The sequence below is a fragment of the Myxocyprinus asiaticus genome, chromosome 27, assembly GCF_019703515.2.
Source record: "Myxocyprinus asiaticus isolate MX2 ecotype Aquarium Trade chromosome 27, UBuf_Myxa_2, whole genome shotgun sequence".
Lineage (NCBI taxonomy): Eukaryota > Metazoa > Chordata > Actinopteri > Cypriniformes > Catostomidae > Myxocyprinus > Myxocyprinus asiaticus.
This window is the reverse complement of record NC_059370.1, coordinates 12,966,737-12,983,302: the sequence shown is the minus strand read 5'-3', so window position 1 is coordinate 12,983,302 and position 16,566 is coordinate 12,966,737. Positions and strand designations below refer to the sequence as shown.

At 37.0% G+C, this 16,566-nt stretch overlaps 2 protein-coding genes across 2 annotated transcripts; one reads left to right on the top strand and one right to left on the bottom strand.

Annotated features, from left to right (window-relative positions):
• Positions 1-322: 322 nt before the first annotated feature.
• Positions 323-11,313, bottom strand: LOC127418053 (serine/threonine-protein phosphatase 2A catalytic subunit alpha isoform-like). The gene is made up of 7 exons (XM_051658389.1): positions 10,872-11,313; positions 8,897-9,106; positions 8,556-8,729; positions 2,166-2,255; positions 1,901-2,062; positions 1,465-1,583; positions 323-1,343 (listed from the first exon to the last, which is right to left on the bottom strand). The coding sequence occupies exons 1-7, from the start codon at positions 10,971-10,973 to the stop codon at positions 1,271-1,273; spliced, it is 930 nt and encodes a 309-aa protein (XP_051514349.1). The 5' UTR covers positions 10,974-11,313; the 3' UTR covers positions 323-1,270.
• Positions 11,314-13,980: 2,667 nt separating this feature from the next.
• On the top strand, positions 13,981-16,297 carry LOC127417797 (UPF0461 protein C5orf24 homolog). Its single transcript, XM_051658043.1, has 2 exons — positions 13,981-14,330; positions 14,842-16,297. The coding sequence occupies exon 2, from the start codon at positions 14,845-14,847 to the stop codon at positions 15,445-15,447; it is 603 nt and encodes a 200-aa protein (XP_051514003.1). The 5' UTR covers positions 13,981-14,330; positions 14,842-14,844; the 3' UTR covers positions 15,448-16,297.
• The last annotated feature ends 269 nt before the right edge of the window (positions 16,298-16,566 follow it).

Sequence of the window (16,566 nt, the reverse complement as noted above, 5' to 3'; positions counted from 1 at the left end):
TATTTCCTAATAATTGTTGGCCTGTGTTATTTTTTGTGTTTATATTTCTTAAAAATGAAATAATAATAAAAAAAACATTAATCACACACACACACACACACTAAAGTGAACATATTTGTATAAATATTAGCATTAAATTCTCTTTCTAATAAACACCTTGTAGTGTTATGATCCTGAGCATAAATCTAGTTATGGCCTGTAGCATTTTTAAAGGTATTCTTTGTCTGATAGAATGTTTAAAATTCAACTTTAAAAATCACTTTAAAACAAAGAAAAGGTTCTGATTTCACTGAATGACCCAGCGAAAAAACTAACCGTTTACTTGCAAATGTTTTATTTTTTATTTATTTTTTTTATAGTGGTTATTCCAATTAATTTTGAAGCACCATTTTTAAAGAATGAAATAAAAGTACAAAGAACTAGAGTTCAGGTTATCGAGTCCAAAGAAAATAGCTCCATCTTGATGATGTTAAAAAACAAACCTAATCCTATACAATTAAAATAAATCCACCACATGACACTTACAGTTGTGTCTTAACAAACACCCTTTACAATTTCATATAAACAGCATGAGTCTTTATTGCCATTCCAATCTGTCCTTAATTGTGCTCTGATTTACAAATTATTAGGAAATATTGCAGTTACATACAAAAGCAAACCCAAACATAAACACTGCTGATTTTCTGAAGACTAAGTCCAATAACAAATACTGCATTGAAAAAGTGCTTAAGGTACGTTGAAAAGGAGTAAAACTAAGTGTCTCATACCCACCTGTAACAAACACTGCAGAGGGCAATCATTTAAACAGCAGTCGGAAATTTGCTAGATGAGAGCTCACCGTGAACCCGCGGCCATGCAGCATGAAAATGCAGCTATAAAACACAGCGCTACTTTACGCTCACCAAAACTTGTACAGTCATAAGCATTTAAAGTGTATATGCAAATAATGTTATTCCATAATACATGGCTCTTTAGAAGAATGCACATAAACTGACTAGTTTGTGTCCTGATTAAAAACACAACAGCTTTCTTATTACAGCAGAGAAAAAACACAAGATGCAGATGGGAGTGTAATATTACATTTGTGTTTTGGTTGAGATGACCGCATCTACTGTTGTGTTATTGCAGTACAGATATGGCACATGTTTTGGTCCAAGGACAGGACTAAGTGTTGGAAGATTTGAACAGATAAGCATGTCTTCTATGAGTAAACATTGTCCACTAGTCAGAAAGTGCTGTAATACAGTTATCTTTAAAAAGCCTTCCCATCTTACAGGAAATAGTCTGGAGTGCGACGAGTGACGTGAGGCTCTCCTCTACGTGGAGCAGGGTCAAACTGTAAACTAAAAGAAATCATTCTGGTTAGTACAAATATGTATAATTGCAATGTTATAGAACAATAACACATCAAGATGTGAACATAGGGAGATTACATATATATATATATATATATATTTTACGTACAAGGAATACTTGAGCGTGTCATCAAGTTCCATAATTGCAGCCTGATTACCACACCGGTAGCAATAATTTGGCGCACTGAAGATCGTCACAACATTCCGTTCATGACACCAGTTATAGCCCTGTAAAATGATTTTTAAAAATGAGATCATGTCATTGTATTAACTCTGTAGGTAATCAATGTTTTTTTTTTTTTTTTTTATTATTACCTGTGTTATTATTTTAAATTTGAGAACAACATTTTTTTTTAAAGTTGTTTGAATATTTTTAGACCTTCTGACAGAGTTTCATATATGTTTAATATAATTTCACATAACAATTTAATTTATACCTGGAACAAACCACATATAAAATCCCCCACAAAGATTATGAATGATCATATAAAATATGTTGTGAGTGTATCCTCTCTTTCAACATTGGAAATCATATTTTCTTTTACCTCCATCACTAACTGGTGAGCTCGTGAAACCAGAGTCAAGCAGTTGGCATGATTAAAAGTTTCTGAGATGTCCTGGCCAAATGTGTACCCCGCCCCTCTTGGGGAAATTCCCCAACCTCCACGGTCATCTGGATCAGACCACAGCAAATCACACATGGGACCCTGCCAATGAGATTTCGTAAGGCTTTGTATGTAGTATTCCTAATGATTGAAATATGACAGTAACACTAGACATCTGTCTGATATTAATAAGTGGAATATGTACCTCATGGGGAACTTCTTGGATACGGTCCAGTGCGCGAATGTGATCCAGCGTATCGATTGAAGGTGACAGTCCTCCATGGAGACAGAATATCTGTGCAGACAGAGGAAATCTTTAAGCTTTTTATCTGTAAGTTAAAATGGTTTCCCTTTTGTAATTGTTAAGTTACTTCCCATGTCTTTGCTTAACAATACATGTTCAATCACTTTTATTTGTACAGTTAAACAAAATCACTGTCCAATATCTTGTTGTTCTAATTAGAGGTCGACCATCTATGGATTCTGCCGATACCGATAATAACTAAGGTGGTGGAAAAGGCCGATAACCAATTAGTCTGCCAAGTTTTTAAAATCGATTTAAAGAATGTTAAAAAAAAAAAAACTTATCCTTTTCTTACTATGACGGGCACAGACATAAAGGCTACAAGAGTCCAAAATAAATAAAATCCCAGATGCAGTTTATTGTGCAACCAAAATCCCAATACAGTTTTTCTGAATTGCTAAAACACTAAACCCCATTCTCTGAACCAAATGCTCAGTGGCCTAAACCCATTTGTTGAATCAATCACTCTTTTTGCAAAACTCTAAACACATTCTCACTCACTAAAACACATTTGCACTGCGATGCACTTGTGTTGCACAATGGTAAACAGAACTACCAGGGTAGGTGCCACGGGGCATGGGGGGGCACCAGTGGGCAGTGCCCCCTCAGACAGACCACTATATCATGTGCTCTGCTTTAGGAGGTGTTTAGGTTAGAGTAGTTTGCAAGCCTCAATCCAGATTTTATTCGATGGAATGTTATAGTTCTCTCATTAGTCATTTTAGTTATTGTTAATTTTTTAATTACAGTTTTTTACGATTGCTTACACACTCAAATTAAAAATTACACACAGTTAGTGAAACCTGACACTCAAGGAGCAAAACCTCAACCCAGATCTGCACAACTATAAGCACATTCTCAGCCTCACACTTTTTGCAAAACACTAAACACACTTCTATACATTAGACACAGAAATCTAACATGATGTCACTTCTTTTCCATTTCAAGGCACTGCCTTTCAAAATACCACACCTATGAACCAGTTGATCAAACACGGCCGTCAGGTGTACAGACACTTAGGTGCTTAATTGTAAACTCACCAATCAGGCATAAGCACTATAAAAAGGCAACAGGTGAGTTTACCTGTCTTCAGCAAAAATGGAAGGTAACGTTGCAGTAAGAGGAAAAGGAAGACGGAGAAACCAATCATTGGCCACAGAGCTATTTTGAATGTCCTGGGCCAACGTGGTGGTAGCATCAAAATGTGCGCTACAATCATGCAGAATGGGGTCCTCCACCGCCATGCCAACTTAGGTCCTTACAACACAGCCCACATACTCACATTTTTAGACAGACTACACAACATCGTCACAGCAGAAGACCAAACGGATGCAGAGCAGATTAGATACATTGTCATCTGGGACAATGTATCTTTCCACCAATCTGCTCTGGTCCAAAACTGGTTTCATCAGTATCCACAATTTTCACTCCAATACCTCCCACCATCCTCTCCCTTCCTTGCTGTAACCCCATTGAGGAGTTTTCTTCGGCATGGCGGTGGAAGGTTTACGATCTCCAGCCTATGTCAGGATACCCCTCATTCAAGCCATGGAGGAGGCCTGTGACCTAATTGATGCAGGGTCTGTGCAAGGATGGATTCGTCATTCAAGAAGATTCTTCCCTCGCTGTCTTGCGAGAGGACATAGCCTGTGATGTGGACGAAGTGCTTTGGCCAGATCCAGCTAGGCGAAGAGATGATGCTTAGGGGTTTTTTTTAATTCATGCTTTCTTTTTTGTCTCCACAAATATTTTTGCTGTGTTTATGTATTATACTCTATTTAGAATATGTTCTGTTCTAATTTTCAGCACAAAATGCAACCTTTGGAAATATATGGATGTATTTTTTTATTATTTTTTTTTTATCTCCTTTTCTCCCCAATTTGGAATGCCCAATTCCCACTACTTAGTAGGTCCTCGTGGTGGCGCAGTTACTCACCTCAATCCGGGTGGCGGTGGACAAGTCTCTGAGACAATCTGTGCATCTTATCACGTGGCTCATTGTGCATTACACCGCGGAGACTCGCAGCATGTGGAGGCTCATGCTACTCTCCACAATCCACGCACAACTTACCACGCCCCACTGAGAGCGAGAACCACTAATCGCGACCACGAGGAAGTTACCCCATGTGACTCCACCCTCCCTAGCAACCGGGCCGATTTGGTTGCTTAGGAGACCTGACTGGAGTCACTCAGCACACCCTGGATTCGAACTCACGACTCCAGGGGTGGTAGTCAGCGTCAATACTCGTTGAGCTACCCAGGCCCCAATGCATGGATGTATTGACTGATTTTACAATGTGGAGAGAAATAAATATTTTCATCAGTGTGCAGTACTGGTCTTGTGTGTTGTGTTTGGTCAATATATTCATGTACTTTCCTCTAACAATATCTCTGAAAAAAATCAAACCCAGACTATATCATTAGAAAAGTAGAAATGTTAATTTTTCTTTTAGATGAGCACAGCAGTGTGTAACTAGTTCAAACAGAATCAGATTTTATGAATCATGTGTGTGCCATACGGTGCCAAAATTGTACATTTTTGTATAGTTTTGAATGAAGTGTTTCATTTTGCAAAAGATATGAGGTGTTCTGCTACTTGTGTGTGGTTGTGTGAATTTTGCGTAGTGTTTTGACAAAATGAGCCCTGTTTTCAACATCATGCTTAAGCAATTGTAAAAAACTGTAACATTTGCCTCGTTTATTGTTAAATAATTAATTATTAGGAAAGTGAGAAAAAGAGCATACAAATTGTAACTGTTAATGCTTTTTCATTTTAACAGATTTTATTTATTTAGATTGTTTGAAGATGTTTCAGCTGAGCTTATGCATGTGCATATCTATCAAAGCCATTACTCGCGATGCCTTTCACACGACAACGAAGGTGTTAGTGGGAAAAAAACTTTATTTTCAGCAGTGTTGCATCTTAAAGTGACAAATCTGTGCCACCTTCTAAATTTCAAATGCCCCCTCAGATAAAATATCCTGGCTCCGACTCTGACAACTACAACACAGTAGTCATCGTTTACACGCGACTCAATTGTTCACACTTGTTTCTAATGATGTGAAAACGTGATGCTGTGGCAGAATGAATCTCTCATTGACTTTGCAGTTGCACAACATTTTTGAGTTTACTGTAATGTGTTTTTCATTTAGAGGATTCTTTGTTCTTTGGGGTTTTGCAGTTGGACTACTGTATTTTTACAGTATGCAGGTGCTGAATATACAGACTTTCAATACTGTATTACTTGCAGTACTTACAGTATATCCACTGTACTACTGTAAGTTGTGATTACTATACTTTTTTTAACAGTAATTGCAAAATGCGCTTACTCTATACAGTAAATATTTTTTTCTGTAACTACATGCCCTGGATGCTGTGTTCTCCATTTTTTATGTAGTGTCTAAAAAAAATGCTCTGTAGTGTTTATATATTGACTTGCTGTAACGAGGCAGACGTGGAATGAGGATCTAAATGCAGCTTTTAATGGAAACCAAAAAATAAACAAAGTAACTCAGAATAGAATGAAACAAAAACACAGGAAATCAAGCACAGAAAAACACATGTGAGTTTGACAAAGAAACCAGGGGAAAACAAGGGCTTAAATACATGGGGGCAAACAAGGGAACGAGGAACACCTGTGGAAACAATCAGGGGAAAACCAATCATAAAATGAAATTACAAAGCACTACAAAACTAACAGGAAACAGGAACAGGGAACTAAACCAGAATTTCAACATAAAAGTCAAAGCAAAAAACAGGGAATGAGACACTTGCTGTGTATGATCTGAAAGCATTGTTTGATTTTGAGCACAGATGAAATGGTTTTGAGGCGATTGTCTGATTTTGCCAGAAGAGACAGGTTTTGTGTATGATGTTTGAAGATTTGGTTTTGTATTTAAAGTTGTGAGAAAATGGGTGAAGGTTTCAAGAAATGTGTTTTAGCAATTCAGAAAAACTGTAACAACCAGAAAAAAAAAGTTAAGATTTGGTGCATAAAATGGGATTTTTAACTATAAACAATCTGAAACACACTGGAGACTCTTATTTTGAAATGATGGAGACTTGGCTCCATTACAATGCTATATGTTTAGTATTAACACAATTAAGCTTTTTATAGCCTTTATATTCACCAGATGAAGGATTTTGTGTGTATATATATATATATATATATATTTCACTAGATGAGGTTTAATGAGGAATAAGGTTAATTATTATTCAAAAGATATGAAGTTGGAGACACAATGTACAGTGCATCCGGAAAGTATTCACAGCGCTTCACTTTTTCCACATTTTGTTATGTTACAGCCTTATTCCAAAATGGATTAAATTCATTATTTCCTCAAAATTCTACAAACAATACCCCATAATGACAATGTGAAAGAAGTTTGTTTGAAATCTTTGCAAATTTATTAAAAAGAAAAAAAAAGAAAGAAAATCACATGTACATAAGTATTCACAGCCTTTGCTCAATACTTTGTTGAAGCACCTTTGGCACCAATTACAGCCTCAAGTCTTTTTGAGTATGATGCTACAAGCTTGGCACACCTATTTTTGGGCAGTTTCTCCCATTCTTCTTTGCAGGACCTCTCAAGCTCCATCAGGTTGGATGGGGAGCGTCAGTGCACAGCCATTTTCAGATCTCTCCAGAGATGTTCAATCGGGTTCAAGTCTGGGCTCTGGCTGGGCCACTCAAGGACATTCACAGAGTTGTCCCGTAGCCACTCCTTTGTTATCTTGGCTCTGTGCTTAGGGTCGTTGTCTTGTTGGAAGATGAACCTTCGCCCCAGTCTGAGGTCCAGAGCGCTCTGGAGCAGGTTTTCATCAAGGATGTCTCTGTACATTGCTGCATTCATCTTTCCCTCAATCCTGACTAGTCTCCCAGTTCCTGCCGCTGAAAAACATCCCCACAGCATGATGCTGCCACCATCATGCTTCACTGTAGGGATGGTATTGGCCAGGTGATGAGTGGTGCCTGGTTTCCTCCAGACATGATGCTTGCCATTCAGGCCAAAGAGTTCAATCTTTGTTTCTCATGGTCTGAGAGTCCTTCAGGTGCCTTTTGGCAAACTCCAGGTGGGCTGTCATGTGCCTTTTACTGAGGAGTGGCTTCCGTCTGGCTATTCTACCATACAGGCCTGATTGGTGGAGTGCTGCAGAGATGGTTGTTCTTCTGGAAGGTTCTCCTCTCTCCACAGAGAAATGCTGGAGCTCAGTCAGAGTGACCATCGGGTTCTTGGTCACCTCCCCGACTAAGGCCCTTCTCCCCCGATCACTCAGTTTGGCCGGGCGGCCAGCTCTAGGAAGAGTCCTGGTGGTTCCAAACTTCTTCCATTTACGGATGATGGAGGCCACTGTGCTCATTGGGACCTTCAATGCTGCAGAAATTTTTCTGTACCCTTCCCCAGATCTGTGCCTCGATACAATCCTGTCTCGGAGGTCTACAGACAATTCCTTGGACTTCATGGCTTGGTTTGTGCTCTGACATGCACTGTTAACTGCGGGACCTTATATAGGCAGGTGTGTGCCTTTGCAAATCATATCCAATCAACTGAATTTACCACAGGTGGACTCCAATCAAGTTGTAGAAACATCACAAGGATGATCAGTGGCAACAGGATGCACCTGAGCTCAATTTTGAGTGTCATGGCAAAGGCTGTGAATACTTACGTACATGTGATTTTTTTTTAAATTTTTTTTTTATTATTGTTAATAAATTTTCAAAGATTTCAAACAAACTTCTTTCACCTTGTCATTATGGGGTATTGTTTGTAGAATTTTGAGGAAAATAATTAATTTAATCAATTTTGGAATAAGGCTGTGACATAACAAAATGTGGAAAAAGTGAAGCGCTGTGAATACTTTCCGGATGCACTGTATGTGCTGAAGGGGCTCATTTCCATTTAATTGCATTTTTCTTTGCATGCCCTCGCTTCAATTTAAAACACTTGATCATCTAGTCAAAATAACAACATATGCATTGAAGTGAGGATGAAAATATGAATAAATATTGTCAAGGATGAAAGATTTAGATACAGCAGATCCCCACGGGCAGTCAGTGATTGTTTTAATTTCACCTCTAGAGTAAAACCAAGCCATTTAACTAGAATCCTTTAGTGCCGGCGACAGATAAACTTTAAGGAATAAAAAGAACAATTGGCAACTATTAGGCTTGATTTAGCAGATAACCATTAGTTCCAAAAAAAACAGTAAAACTGATATATTGGTCTACCTCTAGTTTTGATCAAAATTTGCCAAAAACAAAGCAACAATGCATGCAAAAAACAATTTACCTGTGTGTCTACAAGGGCTGTAAGAGGAAGGTAGTCAAAGAGGTCTGTGAAATATTTCCAAACATTTGCATTTCCATATTTTCTCAGGCACTCATCATAGAAGCCATAGACCTGTGTGATTTGTCTACTTTCATGATTTCCTCGAAGGATGGTGATTCTCTCTCGATATCGAACCTGGAGGATTTAATTGTTATGTTATCCATAAGAACTGCCTTATTTACACTTAATAACAAATGCATAACAGAATATTAGCTCCCAGAATTCACATTTTGTTGTATTATTACTGTAGAAATCAACATTAAAGCTTTATCTATTCATTCTGATTGGCAGATGACACTTACCTTTAAAGACACCAGAAGTGAGACTGTCTCGACTGAATAGTAACCTCTATCCACATAGTCTCCCATGAAGAGGTAATTAGTGTCTGGCGATTTACCCCCAATCTTAAACAATTCCATGAGATCGTGAAATTGGCCATGTACATCTCCACATACTGTGACTGGACAACGCACTTCCTGGACATTTGACTCCTTGGATAAAATTTCTTTAGTCTGAGATTGAAAAGCAAATGGGTTAGAAGACAGAGGCACTTGAGCAATTGTCTCAATCATTAACCTACATATTTTAAAGTCTAACAAGCTGTGGGAGGCAATGTTGACATGGACCAGTGAAGAATAAATATTAGTATCTGGTTACTATGTCTAATGTGCCTAGTTTATTACTGCAAGTGAAGTATAAGAGACCAAATGCTCTGTAAAATAAAAATAATATTGAGATGGTGATATCTGAATCAGCTGGTTTTATTCAAGTCAAAAATCATTATTTAATATGACTGAGTCAACCTGACTACATTTGGTTACACAAACAAAAGTATTAGGGTCACATCTGGTGGCACTTTATGCATTAGGTATCATGAACAAACAATTAACAATATACAGCATTTATTAATCTTTGTTAATGTTATTTAATACAAATGCAATTGTTCATTGTTAGTTCATTGTTAGTTCATATTGCGTTAACAAATACAACTTTTGATTTTAAAAATGTGTTAGTATATGTTTAAATCAACATTAACCAACATTAATAAAAGCTGTAAAAGTATTGTTCATTGTTTGTTCATGTTAACTAACGTTGTTGTTATGTAATGTTAACAAATTATTGTATTGTTACCGAAATAGCAACTGGACATTACAGTGTGAGAAACAAACGTTGAACACATTAAAATGTTGACATAACAATATAAGAACATATTTATTAATGGAGATACAATCCTTGAATTAAACTACGTAATTATAATATTATTATGCAATGTAAACCCAATGGGCTTCATTTTTACCACATTAAAGGAATATTTCGGGTTCAATATAAGTTAAGCTCAATCAACAGCATTTGTGGCATAATGTTGATTACCACAAAAAATTATTTTGACTCTTCCCTACTTTTCTTTTAAAAAAGCAAAAATCGAGGTTACAGTGAGGCGTTTACAATGGAAGTGAACGGGGCCAATTTAGGAGTTTTTTAAAAGCAGAAATGTTAAGCTTATAATTAAAAACAAACAAAAAAACAATTGCATTAATTCTTCTGTCAAAGCTCATGTATTATTTGAGCTGTAAAGTCCTTTAAACTGTCGTGTTTTTTTCCCAGTCGTTTTAGGTTTTATGGTGTTACATCGTCATGGCAATGAATTTGTAAAATTGGCTATAACTTTACACAGAAAAGGTTAGTAAGTGATTTTATCACACAGAAATCATGTTAACACACATCTTGTTTACATTTGGTGTCTATACCTTTGAAACAGTGAGTATTTTGACGTTTACTGATTGGCCCCCGTTCACTTCCATTGTAAGTGTCTCACTGTAACCCAGATTTTCGCTTTTTTTTTTTTAAAGAAAAAGAGGGAGGATTTGAAAGTATTTTTTCTGTGGTAATCAATATTATGCCACAAATGCTGTTGATTGAGCTCAACTTGTATTGAACCGGGAATTTTCACTGAATAATTATACAATAGTTATATTCAATCCATGCTCTCTTATAAATCAAAACCTCAAATCTCTTCCTGACAACGAATAACACTAAAGAGGGCTCAACCCGACGAGCACTGGTTGCTATCTGCGCTGCACAGTCAACAGTCACTAGTCACATTCACGGCGCACAGATGGCCAATAATAGAATAATGGGCGAACTGCAACTGTATCTGAGCTGGTAACAAATTTAGACAGTCTGCCCTGCTGCGCCCACGGGACGCCTGTCAGAACACGTGTTTTAATATTCAATGCAACAATGCCACAGCTGATGATGATTTCACATGTAACTCACCTTCTCGCATAAGATTTTCACTTGGTTTTCCGACAGTTGCTTGCACTCGTTCAACTGTTCGATCCATTGGTCTAATTCTTTCGTAAATACCTTCTCGTCCATGTTTGCAAGTTGTGAAACCTTAAAGCATTCAAGTAATGAAAAATAAAATCATGTAAAATTACTCCGATGCTTTATTTAGGTTTGGCGTCATGCGTCAAAGTTAAAAAGCTGTTGACTAATGCGTAAATGTAACACTTTACGGCCGCAAAAAAGACTGAAACGTTGCTAGGTTACTCCCTTAAAAAAACAAACGATGTTACTGTCCACTGCAAGCAGAAAGCTGTTAAAATTACAGCTTGGAAGCTTAATTTGCGCCTTTACGTCTGGTTTTGATGCGCAGCAGCGACGAAGAATCCGCTCATGTAGGTTGACGTCACCTAATCCGCATTCAAATGTACGAATCTTACTACTGCGAAGGCTTTCATATTCATATTCAGGTGATAAGCCTTCGCCATTGGTAGGAATGCCGCAACGTCAACTAGACCTAATGAATATTAATAAGACAGGCTACCAATCAACGTCAGCAAAACCTTATTATTGATGAGATAAGCCTTCGCCATAATAGGATTCGTTGCCGATATATCTTATTATCTCATGGACGTTTGGTGCCGCCAACTGATGTACAAGGGGAACAACAATTAGTTATGCTTTTTATAAAGGCTTTTGAGAACCACTACAATGTTGGATTAACTTGAATAGTATGTAGCAATTATTGCGAGATAATTTTGAAAAAAATAAATTAGTAAAATATAATTGTATTAAAATATCTGGAAAATATGTACTTTGTAATAAACAGCGTATCTTTTTTTTCCCTACACAATATTAATGTTACCCTCATGCCATCCTAGATGTGCATGAGTTTCTTTCTTCTGCTGAACACAAATGAAGATTTTTAGAAGAATATTTCAGCTCTGTAGGTCCATGCAATGCAAATAGTGAATGGTGACCAAAACTTTGAAGCTCCAAAAATCACATAAAGGAAAAATAGAAGTAATCCACACGACTCCAGTGATTAAATCCATGTGTTCAGAAGTGATATGATAGGTGTGGGTAAGAAACAGAACAATATTTAAGTCCTTTTTTACTCTAAATTTCCACATTAACTTTTAATTTTAGATATGAAAGTGAAACTTAACAAGCACCACATGTGACTTTCAGATGTAAAAGTGAAAGTGGAGATTTAGAGTAAAAAGAAAAAAAAGATGATCTGCTTCTCACCCACACCTATCACATCGCTTCTAAAGATATGGATTTAACCACTGGATTCTTATGGATTACATCTATTTTTCCTTTATGTGATTTTTTGGAGCTACAAAGTACACATACATTTAAACTCAGTTTTTCACAATCCCTGACATTTAATAATAGAAAACATTCCCTGTCTTGGGTCAGTTAGGATCACTTATTTATTTTAAGAATGTGAAATGTCAGAATAATAGTAGAGAGAATTATTTATTTCAGCTTTTATTTCTTTCATCACATTCCCAGTGGGTCAGAAGTTTACATACACTTAGTTAGTATTTGGTAGCATTGCCTTTAAATTGTTTAACTTGGGTCAAATGTTTTGGGTAGCCTTCCACAAGCTTCTCACAATAAGTTGCTGGAATTTTGGCCCATTCCTCCAGACAGAACTGGTGTAACTGAGTCAGGTTTGTAGGCCTCCTCGCACATGCTTTTTCAGTTATGTTCACAAATTTTCTATCAGATTGAGGTCAGGGCTTTGTGATGGCCACTCCAATACCTTGACTTTGTTGTTCTTAAGCCATTTTGCCACAACTTTGGAGGTATGCTTGGGGTCATTGTCCATTTTGAAGACCCATTTGCGACGGAGCTTTAACTTCATGGCTGACGTCTTGAGATATGTCCACATAATTTTCCTTCCTTGTGATGCCATCTTTTTTGTGAAATGCACCAGACCCTCCTGCAGCAAAGCACCCCCACAACATGATGCTGCCACTCCCATGCTTCACGGCTGGGATGGTGTTCTTCAGCTTGCAAGCCTCACCCTTATTCCTCCGAACATAAAGATGGTCGTTATGGCCAAAAATTAAAATTTTTGTTTTATCAGACCAGAGGAAATTCCCAAAAATTCCTTACTTCAACCAATGTGCGCAGGGTTGGGGAGTAACAGAATACATGTAACGGGAATACGTATTTAAAATACAAAATATAAGTAACTGTATTCCACTACAGTTACAATTTAAATCATTGGTAATCAGAATACAGTTACATTCAAAAAGTATTTTGATTACTGAAGAGATTACTTTGCATTTTATTGTCATTTGTTTCATTTAATATTTAGTTCTTTCAGATGGAAAACATTTATACACATAAATGATACGATCCAAAGTGCATTTGAACAGCAGTGAAACACTTTCTCATGATGTGTTACATTCATACGAGCAGACAGAGAAGTAAGTTTGAAGTAAGTTTGGAGCAGAAGAAATAGAAATATTCCTTGTGTAAATTGTCAGCTTTATGCTAAGCTAAAATGCTATTTCTAGCCATTTTACATGCACGTTACCAGGCACGATCATATTTTTTTATCAAGAAAATTCACGTTGGATCATAATTTCTTTTTTTCTAGTAAGACCTTTGATATTAGGGCAAAAATCATATTCTTGATAATAATTTTTGTATTGTTTTCCTGTAAAAATATCTAAAAATCCTTAAAACAAGATCAATTAGATTAATCTTGTTTTATAAACAACACTGCATAAGATATTTAGGATTATCAGAGAATGTATTTTTTAACATGTGTATTTTGTCTTACTGTACTGACAGAGTTTTTATAGTCAAAACAAGTGAAAAAATCTACCAGTGCTGAAGAAGTAATCCAAAGTATTTAGAATACGTTACAAATTACATTTTACAGCATGTATTCTGTAATCTGTAGTGGAATACATTTCAAAAGTAACCCTCCCAACCCTGAGTGTTTGTAAACTTCTGACTTCAGCTGTAGATTCATGAAACCCACTGAAAGCATGTGCCATTGTGCCTGTATACATAGGCTTCACATTTACAGCCAAACAGTGAAATTCTGTCATTTTCAAATGTCAGCAACAAATATGAGCGCTTAAATACTCCCAACAACAACAGAAGTGTCTTGTGGGCCGACACCAAAGGCAGTATAATTCTCACCAGCAGCTGGCGCATGCGTATTAGCTATTCTTACTATTGTATTCTTTTTTTTCTAGTGAAAATGGCTGCCTTTCAGCTTTAAACATCAGCAGCTCAGGGAAAAAATACTCATTCCACAAACAGGAATTATCACGATCCTTAAGGAAGCAAATCTTGTGCGGCTTAAGTATGGCCATATTCCTGCGTAAATAACATTATGCTTTTGGTTTCAAGGATGGAAGAAATATCTGTTTCATATTTAACCCTTTACATTCCGTGATCCGCGTTCCAGATGAGGTACAGTACTTTCTGTATCCTTTCTAATATGGAGCTTTATTCCAATATTTAACGCATATTTGTATCTATTTGTATTTACTTGAGTTGTACTTACAGTAATTGAAAAAATCGAATATGTAAACCAGATATACTAAACCTGAATTCAATGACAGGACAACGATGGATTTGCATTAGCGATATTCCTCATTTCATAGAGACTTTGTTTCTATTTGTCTGTTAGTAGAGTGATACGACCTACTTCAAGTGTGATTCTTTCCAGTTTGTAACAATCATTGTGCGTTACTCCTCCCTCTGCATTAACTTACACTAGTTATTTGTGCAGGCCTGTACTTGCTCTCAATCAATCAGACTCTTGCGATCGATAGTAGATGCGAGATGTTTAGACAAACATATAATGAAATATGTTTTATCCTTTTGCACAGTGAAACGGTTTATTTACACTCTGTTTCCATTAATATGCATAATACTGCATTCATTTATTTATTTATTTTTATGTATTTTATTTTAACAGAAAATGATGCACCAAGTAGCCAGCAACAGCAATGACTATGGTCTGGGTAGCATTGGGGATGATGGGCAACACCCGGCCAGTCACTTTGAGTTGTGCAGCTCCCAATCCAACAAATTTTACCCCTCTGCCCCACCTCCCTCGCTACAACTGCCACTCCCAAACTTGTCCCCCTTGCCACAGGGCCTGATTAAGCCCATGTCTTGCCAGATGCAAGACTCCCAAAATGAGTTTCACTCCCAAGCCGTTCGAATGAGGGGTGCCGAGGCACCAGAGGGCTCCAAGAAAAAGAAGGGCCTTGGAAAGTCTGGACGTCGAGGCAGGCCCTCGGGTACCACTAAGTCCGCAGGCTACAGGACAAGTACTGGACGACCGCCCGGGACCACCAGAGCTGCGGGTTTTAAAACCAGCCCGGGAAGGCCACTGGGCACCACCAAAGCTGCAGGCTACAAGGTGAGCCCAGGTAGGCCCCCAGGCAGCATCAAGACTCTAGCAAGGCTTAACAAACTGGACTATGGTGCTTGCAATGGTGCACCGTTCCCTTACACCATGATGCAGAAGAGGGCCTTGTGTGAAGCCACTGTAAAGGAGAAAGACACTAATGAGTGAAGACAGGCTTTTGTATTTATTGCAAGGGATGTGGGTGCATGTCCAAAGTAACAGTGAATTGTATTTGCACAGCCAAACTCTTGCAAGGAAAAAAAGAAGATGGATTTTGATACTTAAACTCACGTGTATGTGCCAGTGTTATTCAGTCGATCCTTTTGTCTATCCTTTTTCAAAGACCATTAGCATTTCTCGCTTTGACGTATGTTATCCTATTGTACAGACGTGCATGGCTGTAGTATTGTGAAATAAAGTTACAGTATTGAAACAGATATTAATCTTTTTGGTCCTTAGAATTTGCTCATGTGAAATGTAGAAAGAACCGCATTTGTATTGTTAAACATTGAATTTAATCTTTTACTTAATGCTTTTGATGTAAAGTTACTGCTTGGAACACACATGGTCTGTTTTTACTCCAGATTTTAGGACACAGCGTTTGATTTTACATAAGAATTACCCTGTTCACCTGATGTGTGTGAAAGTGCTATGTTTGTAATGTCTTAGTAGTATAATTGCCTTTTTTGTATTGTTGCTGTTGTATTTATGAATTGTCTGGTGCCCTTTTGAGGATAATGTGGTTTTTTGATAAAAAAAAAAGGTCAAGTCTCATGTTTCAGTGACAGCATAACAATGCCCTTTAATGGAGCTCTTGTAAACATAACTGTATGTTTATATCAGCCAATGTGTTCACTTACACTCTTAATTAGTCATGCCGATCAGTGATCAAACCTAAAATACATGTTGCTACACTTTTTTTTTTTTTGTTAACCACTAAACTAGAACAAGTCAGTTTTGTATAATTAAATACACCTGATCTGCTAAAATTAAAAAAAATTAAATAAAGTATCACTGCAAAAAAATATAGATTGTGTTGGAAAACTGCTAAAATACATTTCCTAACAAAAATGGATTATTTGTATAAAAGATCCAGTGAGTTGGTAGGAAAATTCCTCTTTTGATATTGTGAGTTAAATATTAATACACTCCAAAAATATTTAAGCCTATTTTTTTAAAGTTTTACACATTTACATTTCATAACAAATTTCCATAAAATTGAATTGTGTATTTTTTTCCACATAATTCAATTAATAAAACTTAATAATTCATTAATAAAGATCACAC